At 41.3% G+C, this 13,404-nt stretch overlaps 1 protein-coding gene and 1 non-coding gene across 2 annotated transcripts in view; both read left to right on the plus strand.

The window, feature by feature from the left end:
* Positions 1-13,404, plus strand: part of LOC126161600 (bone morphogenetic protein receptor type-1B) — a 183,329-nt gene that overhangs the window by 162,721 nt on the left and 7,204 nt on the right. The window contains 1 exon segment of the mRNA XM_049917548.1: positions 5,395-5,692. Coding sequence (XP_049773505.1) covers positions 5,395-5,692 — 298 coding nt within the window.
* Positions 2,569-2,642, plus strand: Trnat-cgu (transfer RNA threonine (anticodon CGU)). The gene has a single exon. It is a non-coding gene; the product is annotated as a tRNA-Thr (tRNA).

The following is a 13,404-nucleotide window of genomic DNA, read 5'->3' on the forward strand; positions in this document are numbered from 1 at the left end:
TACAGCTCTCAGTAATAAAGTCATCACAATCAAGGAGTCTGCTGCAGTGTGGCGCTCTTCCTTCCGCTCCTCTGAAGGAGTCCACTGTCTTATGCCATCTAAGCATTGGTCAGATCAGGCTCACTCATTGTTTCCTCTTGCGTAACAAACCACCCACACAATGTGGCTGTGGAACCAGACTGACAGTATCATGTGTATTGATGGAATGCCCCCTTCTTGTGACTCTTCATACTAAGTATAGTCTTCTAGATTCCTTAATTTTAATATTAGCAGACGATTCACAGATGGTTGAGCTGGTCATCAGTTTCCTCCATGGAAGTGGTTTTTATTTTTTTTAGGGTGGTTGTGGTTGAGGTTTCATGATTTCTCAGTCTGGAACCCATGATTACTCCCTCCTGCAAAGATCACTCTCTTATTCCTCTGTTTTTCCAGTTCTTAGATTTTGGTTACTCTTTTCTACCTTGTACTGTGTGTCTTTCAACTTCCTTGTTTTATAGTTTGACTCCTTTGACTGGGTCTGTCCACTTTTGCTGGACCCCCTCTCTTGCGCGTGTGACTTTGGAATCGCGCGACTAATAACCTTGCCGTTTAGTCCCATAGCTCCCATCACCACCATCACAGCCTTTTCCCACATCATGTGGGGTTGGCATTGCTTTGATGGATCCTTCTCTTCCAGAAATGTCTATCCACTGCTTCTTCTCTAAGCCATCCTTTCTCCTTTAGATCCCCTGCTACCTTGCCCTTCCAACCTCAGTTTCAGTCTTCCTCTTCTCCTTCGTACTTCAATTTCTGGGTCTTCAATTCTTCTCCCAACGTAGTACTCCCCTCTTCTCTGCACATGTCCATACCATCTTAGCCTACTCTCTTGGATCTTCTTCCCTATGGGTCCCACTTTCCCTGTTCCCCTGATGTACTCATTCCTTAGTCTATCCTTTTGCGTCACCCCACTCATCCACCTTAACATTCTCACTTCTGCCACTTCCATCTTTTTCTCTTGGGCTTTTGTAATTGACCAAGTTTCTGTGCTATACAGCATCACAGGCATCACCACAGACTTGTAAAGCTTTCCTTTCATTCTGCAGCTAACCTTCTTATCACACAGTACTCCGCTCAGTTTCCTCTGGTTCATCCATCCACTGTTTATCCTGTGCTGTATTTCGGCCTCCAGTCCCCCATCACTTTGCATGTAAGAGCCTAGGTATTTAAATTTCTTGACCAGCATCAGTTGTTCTCCTTGCAGGTTAATACATAGGTATTTGGCATCCTTTGTACACACATACTCTGTTTTCACCCTGCTAATTCTCATTTCCCTTTCCTCTAGCTTTTCTCCTTTGTTCAGGCTTGTGTTGAAGTGCCTCCTGAGTGGGTTCACAGATTACATCATCATCGGCAAACATCATGCTCCAAGGTGCCTCTTTTTTTAAATCTTTGACTAGTACATCCATGACAAGGTCAAAGAGATATGGGCTGAGGGCAGATCCCTGATGTAGTCCTACTCTCACAGGAAATGCCTTTGTTGCACCTGCACTGCTCCTGACTTATGACCTTGACCTTGACCTTCATACATGTCTTCTACCACCTTGATATTTTTTGTGGCATGCATTTACTTCTCAAACATCTCCATATCTCTTGCCTCGGCACTCTGTCATATGCCTTCTTAAGATCGATAAAGGCCATATGCAGTTCGTCTTGTACTTCTCTGTGCCTTGCCATCAGTTGCCTTAGTGCAAATATCACTTCGGTTGTCCCTCTTCCCGGCATAAACCTAAACTGTTCTTCACGTACTTCAGTTTCTAGACACAACCTATTCTCAATTACCCTTTCCCAGATCTTCATTGTGTGAGAGATCAGTTTTATCCCTCTATAATTTCCACAGTTTTGGATACCCCCTTTCCCCTCCTCCACGCATGCAGCATTCTTTCTCCTTTCCAGATCTTCTGCATTAGATCCCAGAGAACAACAGTTCCCTATTCTCCAAGACTTTTCCATGCTTCTGTTGGAATTTGGTCTGCCCCTAGGGCCTTCCCATTTTTCATTTTCTTCATTGTGTGTTTGACTTCTTCCCTCCTTATATTTTGGGTCATTCCTTCATTTATATATCTATCATCATACTTCTCTCGTACCTTTTCCTTATTCAATAGCCCTTCAAAGTATATATGAAGATAGTAACTGTTCTTGAAAGAACAGATACCATTGATGACTGTGCAGCTTCTCTAGAGTAAATCATAATTAATTGAAACCCTCAGCTGCAGACAGGCATTGTTGATATACCTCGATGGGGACAGCTGAAAATGTGTGCCCCAACTGGGACTCGAACCCGGGATCTCCTGCTTACATGGCAGATGCTTTATCCATCTGAGCCACCAAGGACACAGATGAATAGTGTGACTGCAGGGACTTATCCCTTGCATGCTTCCTGTGAGACCCACATTCCCAACTGTCCACAATGAGTGGATGGGCAAATATCTATTAGGTACATTACATACGTAGAGTGTGGGCAGTTGGGAATGTGGGTCTCACAGGAAGCGTGCAAGGGATAAGTCCCTGCAGTTGGGCTATTCACCTGTGTCCTCGGTGGCTCAGATGAATAGAGCGTCTGCCACGTAAGCAGGAGATCCCGGGTTCGAGTCCCGGCCGGGGCGCACATTTCCAGCTGTCCCCATTGAGGTATATCAACACCACCTGTCGGCAGCTGAGGGTCTAAATTAATTATCATTTGCCCTTCAAAGTATTCCCACCACCAATTCAGGATTTTCTCAAGGTCATGTAATACTACACCTGATTGATCCTTTATTTGCCTCATTATTGATATGCCCTTGGTCGCCTTATCTCTTGCTTTAGCAATCCGTATGAGTTGCCTGCCATCCTGCCTTTCCAGCTTTTCATATGCATCTTCCATTGCCTCAGCCTTTGCTTTTGCCACTGCTCTTTTTGCCATATTTTTTGCAGCCTTGTAGGCTTCCCTATTCTCCTGTCTTATTGTTAAGTCCCGTGTGTGTGTGGTTGTGTGTGTGTGGTTTTTTTTTCCCCACTCGCTCTTATTGTATGACATGCTTGAAGTAACATTGGCATTACTTATTGTCACGTCATTTCTTATAACAAATTTTTAAAAATAGTTTCATTCTACATAGCTTTTTCCATGATGTGCTGTGTAAGGTTGGTTGCTTTGCTCAAGTTTTCAGAAGTGGCTTTATTATAGCTACATTTTCGAGTGCCATACTGTAGATGTTGTTGTTGTTTTTATTATTTTTTTTTATTATTGCTGGCATTGTAACCTTCAATTTGGTCCACATCCATTCTTCTGTGTTGTAATGCAGTGACAAGGTGACTGGCCAATGACTGTAAGCCTTTATGTATTTGTCAACTTGTATATTTTGTATGTAGACAACTGTGGCTTATGGAGAGATGTTAGGTCCATAACCTCCACCTATTTAAATTTATCACTTACTTCAACATTTTGACACCAAAGCTAATTGTCTGCTGTTTCGCTTTTGCCATAGTAGGCATGTTATCAATAATAACAGAATGACTGGGGCCTGTATCAAGAATACTTGGTGGCAGTTTAGGCCCATAATGCTCAAACCATTCTCTTGGATGACCCTGTATGACAGTGCCCAGGCTGAGAGAGCTATGTTGCTTTTCTCCCCTGAATAACATTTGTTGAACTTGCTTTTGACAGTCAATAGTAATGTCAGATAAAATAACAACCCCGCAACTGTAAGAAATACAAAATAAAGAAAATCACTGTGCAAAACGTATGATTCCATATGAGAGCAGGCCACTTCAAACAGCCTGCATACTCCAAGCTGGGAGTGTTGTTGGGGGAGGGGGGGGGGGGGGGAGATGGAGGTCTGGGTGGTTGCTGTGGCTACAGATCTCAAGAGACTGCCTTAAAGCTTGCTTTGCCTACTTCATAAGCCTTGCTGCATCACTTCCTTCGTAGCTGTTAATACTAAATGTAACAGACTTTAACACTCTCTCATGAGACTTTAACATCACAAAGGATTCACACTATGTTTCCCCAGTTTAATTATTTGAAAAATCCTATTCTGCAATATAAATTCACTGGAGTGATGAAAGTCATGGGATAGTGATATGCACATATACAAGTGGTGGTAGTGTCATGTACATAAGGTACAAAAAGGGCAGTGCATTGACAAAACTGTCATTTGTACTCATGTGATTGGTGTGAAAAGGTTTCCATGGTAATTTTTGGCTGCACTGCAGAAATTAACAGACTTTGAATGCAGAATGGTAGTTGAAGCTAGATGCATGGGACATTCCATTTCAGAAGTTGTTAGCGAATCCAACATTCAGAGATCCGCAGTGTTGAGTGCGCCCAATGTACCAAATTTCAGGTGTTGCCTCATACCACAGACAATGCATTCGTCAACTGCATTCACTTAAGGGGACAGAGCAGTGGCATTTTCATAGAGTTGACAGTGGTAACAGCCAAACAACACTGCCTGAAATAATCGCAGAAGTCAGTGTGGGACATATGACAAATAAATACAATGAACATATCTATTTGGAGAGTGCAGCAAGATTTTATGTTAACGGGCTGTGGCAACAGGCGAATGATGCGAGTGCCTTTGCTAACTGCACTACATCACCTGCAGTGCCTCTCCGGGACTCATGCCCATATCAGTTGGACTCTAGACAACGGGTGAATAGTGTCTTGCTCAGATGAGTCCAGATTTCAGTTGGTAAGAGCTGATAGTTGGGTTAGCGTGTGGTGCAGATCGCACGAAGCCATGGATCCAAGGTGGTACACAAGGCATTGTGCAACCTGGTGTTGGTTTCAAGCAGTGTGGGCTGTGTTTACACGGAAGTGATTGTGTTTTCTGGTCAAACTGAAGTGATCATTGACCAGAAATGGTTATGTTCAGCTACTTTAAGACCATTCATGGACTTAAAGTTCCTAAACAACATTGGAGTTTTTGCGGGTGACAGTTCACCGTATCACTGGGCCACAGTTGTTCATATTTGGTTTGACTGGACAATTTGAGCAAATGGTTTGGCCACTCAATCACCTAACATGACTCCCATTGAAAATTTATGGGACAGAACCAAGAGGTCAGTTTGTGCACAAAACCCTGCACTAGCAACACTTCCAGAATTCTGGATGGCTATAGAGGCAGCATGGCTCAGTATTTCTGCATGGGGCTACCAACGACCTGTTGAACCATGCAATGTCAGGTTGTTGCACTGTAGGGGTCTGACATGATACTAGGAAGTATCTCATGACTTCTGTCACCTAAGTGCAAGTTATGTTCATTGGTGGTATGTTACTATAGTTAATTTTGTCTATTAGTAGCATAATATTTAATGTTCCTTTTTTATTGTAATGTGTAACACAAATCAGTACTACAACCTTGATTGTTTCTTTTCCAGGATTCATAGCTGCCGATATTAAAGGTACAGGCTCTTGGACCCAAATGCTATTAATAACGGACTACCATGAAAATGGGTCTCTTCACGACTATCTTCAAACACACGTGCTAGACTCGTCGTCTCTGTTAACTCTAGCATTATCGGCAGCAAGTGGTGTAGCTCATTTGCATACAGAAATTTTTGGAACTAGAGGCAAACCTGCCATTTCACACAGAGATATTAAGAGTAAAAATATACTTGTCAAAAAGAATGGAGAGTGTGCGATTGCTGACTTTGGCTTGGCAGTGAGGTATATTAGGTAAGTATATTCTTCTTGCATTCTTACATGAGCACTATTAATGTAAATTGTTTACTGTGGTGTAGGGTTGCCAAATGATAGTGACTGCAAGTATGAAATAAAATGTGAGTTTGGATATTTTATTATATCTATGTCTTCCTCACATACATTACAAATGAACTTAACAAGTTTGTGATGGACAATAGAGCCAACTACTCTGTGTTTCAGTTCTCTCTCTTGTGCCTTTATGATTTTGGTGTTGCATAAGATGTTAAATTGCTCCATAAAATTAGATGGATTCTTCATATCCAATATGTAAACTGCATATTTGCGGTGTACCAGAGAGAAATACTACAGCTTCCTTTGGGGGAAGAGGGAGGGGGTGCACCTTACCTGATTTCTATGTAAGGATACATTGCAGAAGAGAAGAATGGCCATTTATGCCAAATACATTATATTTAAGAGAGTTTACATATCAAGACATTGTAAACACAAAATGTTTGAAGGTCATGCTGGAGAGAGTCAATTTTCCCCATGAATACTCTTCATTATAGGCCTCTACAGATCTCCTAGGTCAGATTACAGGGTTTTCCTCTCCAGGCTTGATGCTATGTTAGCCTCAGTTCTTAACAAAGACATCTGGTTGATTTTATGTGGTGATTTTAATATAAACTTTCTGAATGATTCTCCAGAAAAAGAATGTTCATGGATTTACTTGAATCTTAACACCTGGTACAAACTATGTACTTTCCAATTAGAGTTTAGGGAAACTGTGCAAGCTCTTGGACAAAATCTTCATAGATGTTCTAGCTAATTGGGACACAGTGTGACAAATTAGTAACAGTGTGTCAGACCATGCTGCACAGATAGTAATATTGAAAGGAATCAAGACATAGTTATACCACAGATTAGGATTGAAAGATTAGAATCTGCTTGCAATAAAGACATTCACAGTCAATCTTGAAGGGCTAAATGTGTACAACGCAGATGACCTTTTATCACTTTCTTTAACGGCAGTTTCTGATTAAAAAAGTGTGGACAGATTGCATTACTAATAAGCAATCAATATGGACAAGTAATAGTATTAGAATTTTATGTGGGACAAAGCTGGAGCTGTATCATAATATTGTGGATAGTCTGGTAACAGAATTTTATTGCAGACAATACTGCAAAATGCTGAGGAATGTCATCAGATGGGCTAAAATAATGTTTTACATCAAGGGAATAGAAAGCTCTCGGAACAAAATTTAACTTTGCTGTCAGTTGTGAAAGAGGTATCAGGGCAGATTTTGAGATCTGGTACTAAATCTGGCAGATGACACACACAAATTGTGCCCTTTACAGATGACAAAAATGTTTCTTTGAAAGATGTAGAATTGTAATACAATGAGGTGGCTAATATGGCAGTCAGTAACATCAGCACATGGCCTTCAGAGAACAGATTAACACTTGTGTTTGTTGAGACTTCCCCAGTGGACTAGTTGTAAATATGGTTCTCAGGTGAGGTGTCAGATGTCATTTTGAAATTTCCTGAACGTTTCACCAGCATGATTGACCGACATCATCAGGTGTGTCACACACACTGCCGAGGCTGTGACCAAATCTGCTTATTTACACCAGGCAGAGAAGAACATACCAAAATTGGTGACCAGTAGCGGAGATATCTTGAACGGTAGTGAGAGAGACAGCTACCCCAGCTGTCAGATGAAGAACCAACACCTTCGACACGCACACATAGCCTGTCAGTAATACTGTGTGCTGCCATTGGCCAAACCAGCACCCTCTCCCTCTGTAAAGAGCCACCTGCCGATATATGTCTCTATGCTGGTGTATGCCCATCCTCTTCATTGTCATCTGAATATCTATGTTGTCACCGCAGGTAATCACTTGTACAATCAACAGTTCTTCTTTGTGGTCACTGTGATTTTCACATGGCCAGCACTGGATCCAATGCTTTGCTAAGTTGGTATCTTGCATCCCTGTTCAGAAGACTTGCAGAACTGTGTATTTCTGCTGCTGTTTTAATAACACTGTACCAGAGAATTTTTTTTAAATTCCATAGTGTTTTCTGTACTGCTATATTAATGCAGATTTCTCTGGTTGGTCCAGATGTGTGTAGCATCAATATTCAACACATCTGTCTGCAGTGTGACAAGTTTGTCCACCGTATGAAATCTTGCAGCTACAAGGAATTGTATAGACACCAGGCATTTTAAACCAAGATAATCTTTCACTAGGCCTAATAAAAGAGCTGTGAGTTTAGTTGGCAGACAATAGGTACATTTAACTTCTCCAGTTATCTTTCAATTTTTGAGGAAATATGACCGACATGTCATCACTTTCTCCCAGCCCCTCTCTTTGTCTAACATTCACCAGGCATAAGGAAAAGCGACTCTACTGTTCAGAATATCCATTCTCTAAAAATCGGTGCAGAGGTGATGTAGCACATCAGATAAGCTGTCTGAATTTGATATGGCTTATCCTCTGTGAACCAATGTTCTAAGCACACACTTTGTTGTACAGGATGTGACAGCTGATAGCCTGTAAGTATAAGTCTCTCTCTCTCTCTCTCTCTCTCTCTCTCTCTCTCTCTCTCTCTCTCTCTCGTGTGTGTGTGTGTGTGTGTGTGTGTGTGTGTGTGTGTGTGTGTGTGTGTGTGTAAAAAGTAAGTGTAGGTTTACGGTACACAGGGTGACCCAATGTGTCATCCCACTTTCTCTGCACCATTCACCAAGGAATAGTAGTTTGCTATCTTTCTGCATCTCTATCATAAACTTGATCTTAAAATGAAGAGAATTTAGGTGTTGTAAAGGTGAATCCAGTGATGCAGTACCTTGGGGCCAGGTAATAAAGGTGTCGTCCACATATCGCTGAAAGCACATAGATTTCATCTCCACTGACTGGAGTGCTGTCTTCTTTAAATCTTCCATAGAAATATTGGCCACAATGGGTGTGAACGGGCTACCCATTGTGACATTGTCAGTCTGTTCAAAGTGACGTCACCAGTCTGTTCAAAATATTGGTTACTAAATAAAAAGTAAGCCAAGGAGAGCATGTGCTTAAACAAATCAATAAATTCCCCTTTTAGCTTCTCCATAATCAGCAATAGTGATATCTGCAATGGCACTAAAGTGAAAAGTGAAACAATATCGAAACTAATGAAAATATCTGATGGTGGAAGTAGCAAGTTCTTGAGCCGACAGACAAAACGCGAGTTTCGAATGTGGTGCTCACATTTTCCCACTAAAGGGCTCAATTGGGCTGCTACATTTTTAGCCAGATTGTATTTTGGCAGCCCAATATTAATAACAATAGGTCAAAGAAGTGCAGTATCCTTGCGAATATTCCACAATCCATATAGTCTGGGAGGAACAGGTGCTTGTTTATGAAGTCTCTTCAGCAAATCATCAGAGATCATGCTGTTTTGAGGAAGGTCTAAAGTTCTCTGTTGTATTTTGGTCCAGTATGCAGTGTCATCCAATAACTGGTTCATCTTGCTCAAGTACATTGGTCTGGAGAGGATGTGGTTGCATTGCCTTTATCTGCCAGCAAGATTACAATATTAGGATCCTCACATAGAGGTCAAAGTGCTGACCTCTCTGCAACCAAGGCATTATTTGTCCATGTCAGAGCACAGCTGGTCTCCCTTCTGATTTCGTATGCAGCATCTCATGGCAGTGCCAGGATTCCCTGTTCACCACAGCTAACAATATCCAGAATAGGACGAGGAATCCAACCTTATGCAAGACATCTTTTCAGTTTCTTTTGGCCCAGACATGTTTCAGCACTTTCTGTGCTATCTTTAGTGGGTTATTTTATTTTTTTAATGTAAAATTGTTGGTACATAAAAATATTTAGAGAAACTTTTGGTACAAAATATTTACATTTATGAATGAATAATTGTTGCAAAATATTATACATCATTTGCTCACAGTTCAGATATGTATTAATGACCTGATACACTGTATGTTCTTTATTACATTATGTGTAAAGTTCTAGTTATAGCTTAATTGGTAAAAGAGTGGATGTATGCCTTAGTTTACATACCTTACATGAAGCTATTGGGTATTTATGTTGTTAGTTACTCTGCTACACAATCTACAACTTATCTGCAAACAGCAAAATGTAATTTTTATTTTTCTGTTTATTATGCATTTACAAACTGAAATGAGTATATTATGGTTTTGATCCTAACACCCATGAACCATGGACCTTGCCGTTGGTGGAGAGGCTTGCGTGCCTCAGCGATGCAGATGGCCGTACCGTAGGTGTAACCACAACGGAGGGGTATCTGTTGAGAGGCCAGACAAACGTGTTGTTCCTGAAGAGGGGCAGCAGCCTTTTCAGTAGTTGCAGGGGCAACAGTTTGGATGATTGACTGATCTGGCCTTGCAACACTAACCAAAACGGCCTTACTGTGCTGGTACTGCGAACGGCTGAAAGCAAGGGGAAACTACAGCTGTAATTTTTCCCGAGGGCATGCAGCTTTACTGTATGGTTAAATGATGATGGCGTCCTCTTGGGTAAAATATTCCGGAGGTAAAATAGTCCCCCATTCGGATCTCCGGGCGGGGACTATTCAAGAGGATGTCGTTATCAGGAGAAAGAAAACTGGCATTCAACGGATCGGAGCGTGGAATGTCAGATCCCTTAATCGGGCAGGTAGGTTAGAAAATTTAAAAATGGAAATGGATAGGTTGAAGTTAGATATAATGAGAATTGGTGAAGTTCGATGGCAGGAGGAACAAGACTTTTGGTCAGGTGAATACGGGGTTGTAAACAAAATCATGTAGGGGTAATGCAGAAGTAGGTTTAATAATGAATAAAAAAAAGTAGGAGTGCGGGTAAGCTACTACAAACAGCATAGTGAACGCATTATTGTGGCCAAGATAGACACGAAGCCCATGCCTACTACAGTACTACAAGTTTATATGCCAACTAGCTCTGCAGATGATGAAAAAATTGATGAAATATATGATAAGATAAAAGAAGTTATTCAGATAGTGAAGGGAGACGAAAATTTAATAGTCATGGGTGACTGGAACTCAATAGTAGGAAAAGGGAGAGAAGGAAACATAGTAGGTGAATATGGAATGGGAGTAAGGAATGAAATAGGAAGCCACCTGGTAGAATTTTGCACATAGCATAACTTAATCATAGCTAACTCTTGGTTCAAGAATCATAAAAGAAGGTTGTGTACATGGAAGAATGCTGGAGATACTAGAAGGTATCAGATAGATTATATAATGGTGAGACAGAGATTTAGGAACCACGTTTTAGATTGTAAGACATTTCCAGGGGCAGATGTGGACTCTGACCACAATCTATTGGTTATGAACTGCAGATTAAAACTGAAGAAACTGCAGAAAGGTGGGAATTTAAGGAGATGGGACCTGGATAAACTGACTAAACCAGAGGTTGTACAGAGTTTCAGGGAGAGTATGAGGGAACAATTGACAGCAGTGGGGGAAAGAAGTACAGTAGAAGAAGAATGGGTAGCTCTGAGGGATGAAGTAGTGAAGGCAGCAGAGGATCAAGTAGGTAAAAAGACGAGGGCTAGTAGAAATCCTTGGATAACAGAAGAAATATTGAATTTAATTGATGAAAGGAGAAAATATAAAAATGCAGTAAATAAGCAGGCAAAAAGGAATACAAACGTCTCAAAAATGAGATAGACAGTAAGTGCAAAATGGCTAAGCAGGGATGGCGAGAGGACAAATGTAAGGATGTAGAGGGTTATCTCACTAGGGGTAAGATAGATACTGCCTACAGGAAAATTAAAGAGACCTTTGGAGATAAGAGAACCACTTGTATGAACATCAAGAGCTCAGATGGAAACCCAGTTCTAAGCAAAGAAGGGAAAGCAGAAAGGTGGAAGGAGTGTATAGAGGGTCTATACAAGGGCGATGTACTTGAGGACAATATTATGGAAATGGAAGAGGATGTAGATGAAGATGAAATGGGAGATACGATACTGCATGAAGAGTTTGACAGAGCACTGAAAGACCTGAGTCAAAACAAGGCCCTGGGAGTACACAACATTCCATTGGAACTACTGACTGCCTTGGGAGAGCCAGTCCTGACAAAAGTATACCATCTGGTGAGCAAGATGTACGAGACAGGCGAAGTACCCTCAGACTTCAAGAAGAATATAATAATTCCAATCCCAAAGAAAGCAGGTGTTGACAGATGTGAAAATTACCAAACTATCAGTTTAATAAGTCACAGCTCCAAAATACTAATGCGAATTCTTTACAGACGAATGGAAAAACTGGTAGAAGCCGACCTCGGCGAAGATCAGTTAGGATTCCGCAGAAATGTTGAAACACGTGAGGCAATACTGACCCTACGACTTATCTCACAAAATAGAATAAGGAAAGGCAAACCTACATTTCTAGCATTTGTAGACTTGGAGAAGGCTTTTGACAATGTTGACTGGAATACTCTATTTCAAATTCTAAAGGTGGCAGGGGTAGAATACAGGGAGCGAAAGGCTATTTACAATTTGTATAGAAACCAGATGGCAGTTATAAGAGTCGAGGGGCATGAAAGGGATGGAGTGGTTGGTAAGGGGGAGATTCGCCGATGACATTGTAATTCTGTCAGAGACAGCAAAGGACTTGGAAGAGCAGTTGAACGGAATGGGCAGTGTCTTGAAAGGAGGATATAAGATGAACATCAACAAAAGCAAAATGGGGATAATGGAATGTAGTCGAATTAAGTCGGGTGACGCTGAGGGAATTAGATTGGGAAATGAGACACTTAAAGTAGTAAAGGAGTTCCGCTATTTGGGGAGCAAAATAACTGATGATGGTCGAAGTAGAGAGGATATAAAATGTAGATTGGCAAAGGCAAGGAATTTGTTTCTGAAGAAGAGAAATTTGTTAACATCAAGTATTGATTTTTAGTGTCAGGAAGTCGTTTCTGAAGTATTTGCATGGAGTGTTGCCATGTATGGAAGTGAAACGTGGACGATAAATAGTTTGGCAAGAAGAGAATAGAAGCATTCGAAATGTGGTGCTACAGAAGAATGCTGAAGATTAGATAGGTAGATCACATAACTAATGAGGAGGTATTGAATAGAATTGGGGAGAAGAGGAGTTTGTGGCACAACTTGACAAGAAGAAGGGACCGGTTGGTAGGACATATTCTGAGGCATCAAGGTATCACAAATTTAGCATTGGAGGGCAGTGTGGAGGGTAAAAATCATAGAGGGAGACCAAGAGATGAGTACACTAAACAGATTCAGAAGGATGTAGGTTGTATTAAGTACTGGGAGATGAAGAAACGTGCACAGGATAGAGTAGCATGGAGAGTTGCATCAAACAAGTCTCAGGACTGAAGACGGCAACAACAACAACAACAACAACAACAACAACAACATGGTTTTAATGTTGTAGTGTTTTGTCATATGTTTTGGCAAGGTGAATATGCTGATTTCTGTGACTAGTAATCATTTGACAACACCCTTTCTACAAATTTTCAAACATGGGCTGAGTTTTCGCTGCCATTATGTGTTTTTGTAGCTGTGTAGTGTTCATTTGTTTGGTGGTATGTTTGTCTGAGTGAGGCTTGCAAGTTTGAAGTGTATTTGGCATTTGCGGTGTTTGGTCTCTCTTTCCCCCCCCTCCCTCTCTCTTCCCCCCCTCTCCCTCTCTCTTTCCCCCCCCCTCTCCCCCTCTCTTTCCCCCCCTCTCCCCCTCTCTTTCCCCCCCTCTCCCCCTCTCCCCCTC

The sequence above is a fragment of the Schistocerca cancellata genome, chromosome 2 (assembly GCF_023864275.1).
Source record: "Schistocerca cancellata isolate TAMUIC-IGC-003103 chromosome 2, iqSchCanc2.1, whole genome shotgun sequence".
Lineage (NCBI taxonomy): Eukaryota > Metazoa > Arthropoda > Insecta > Orthoptera > Acrididae > Schistocerca > Schistocerca cancellata.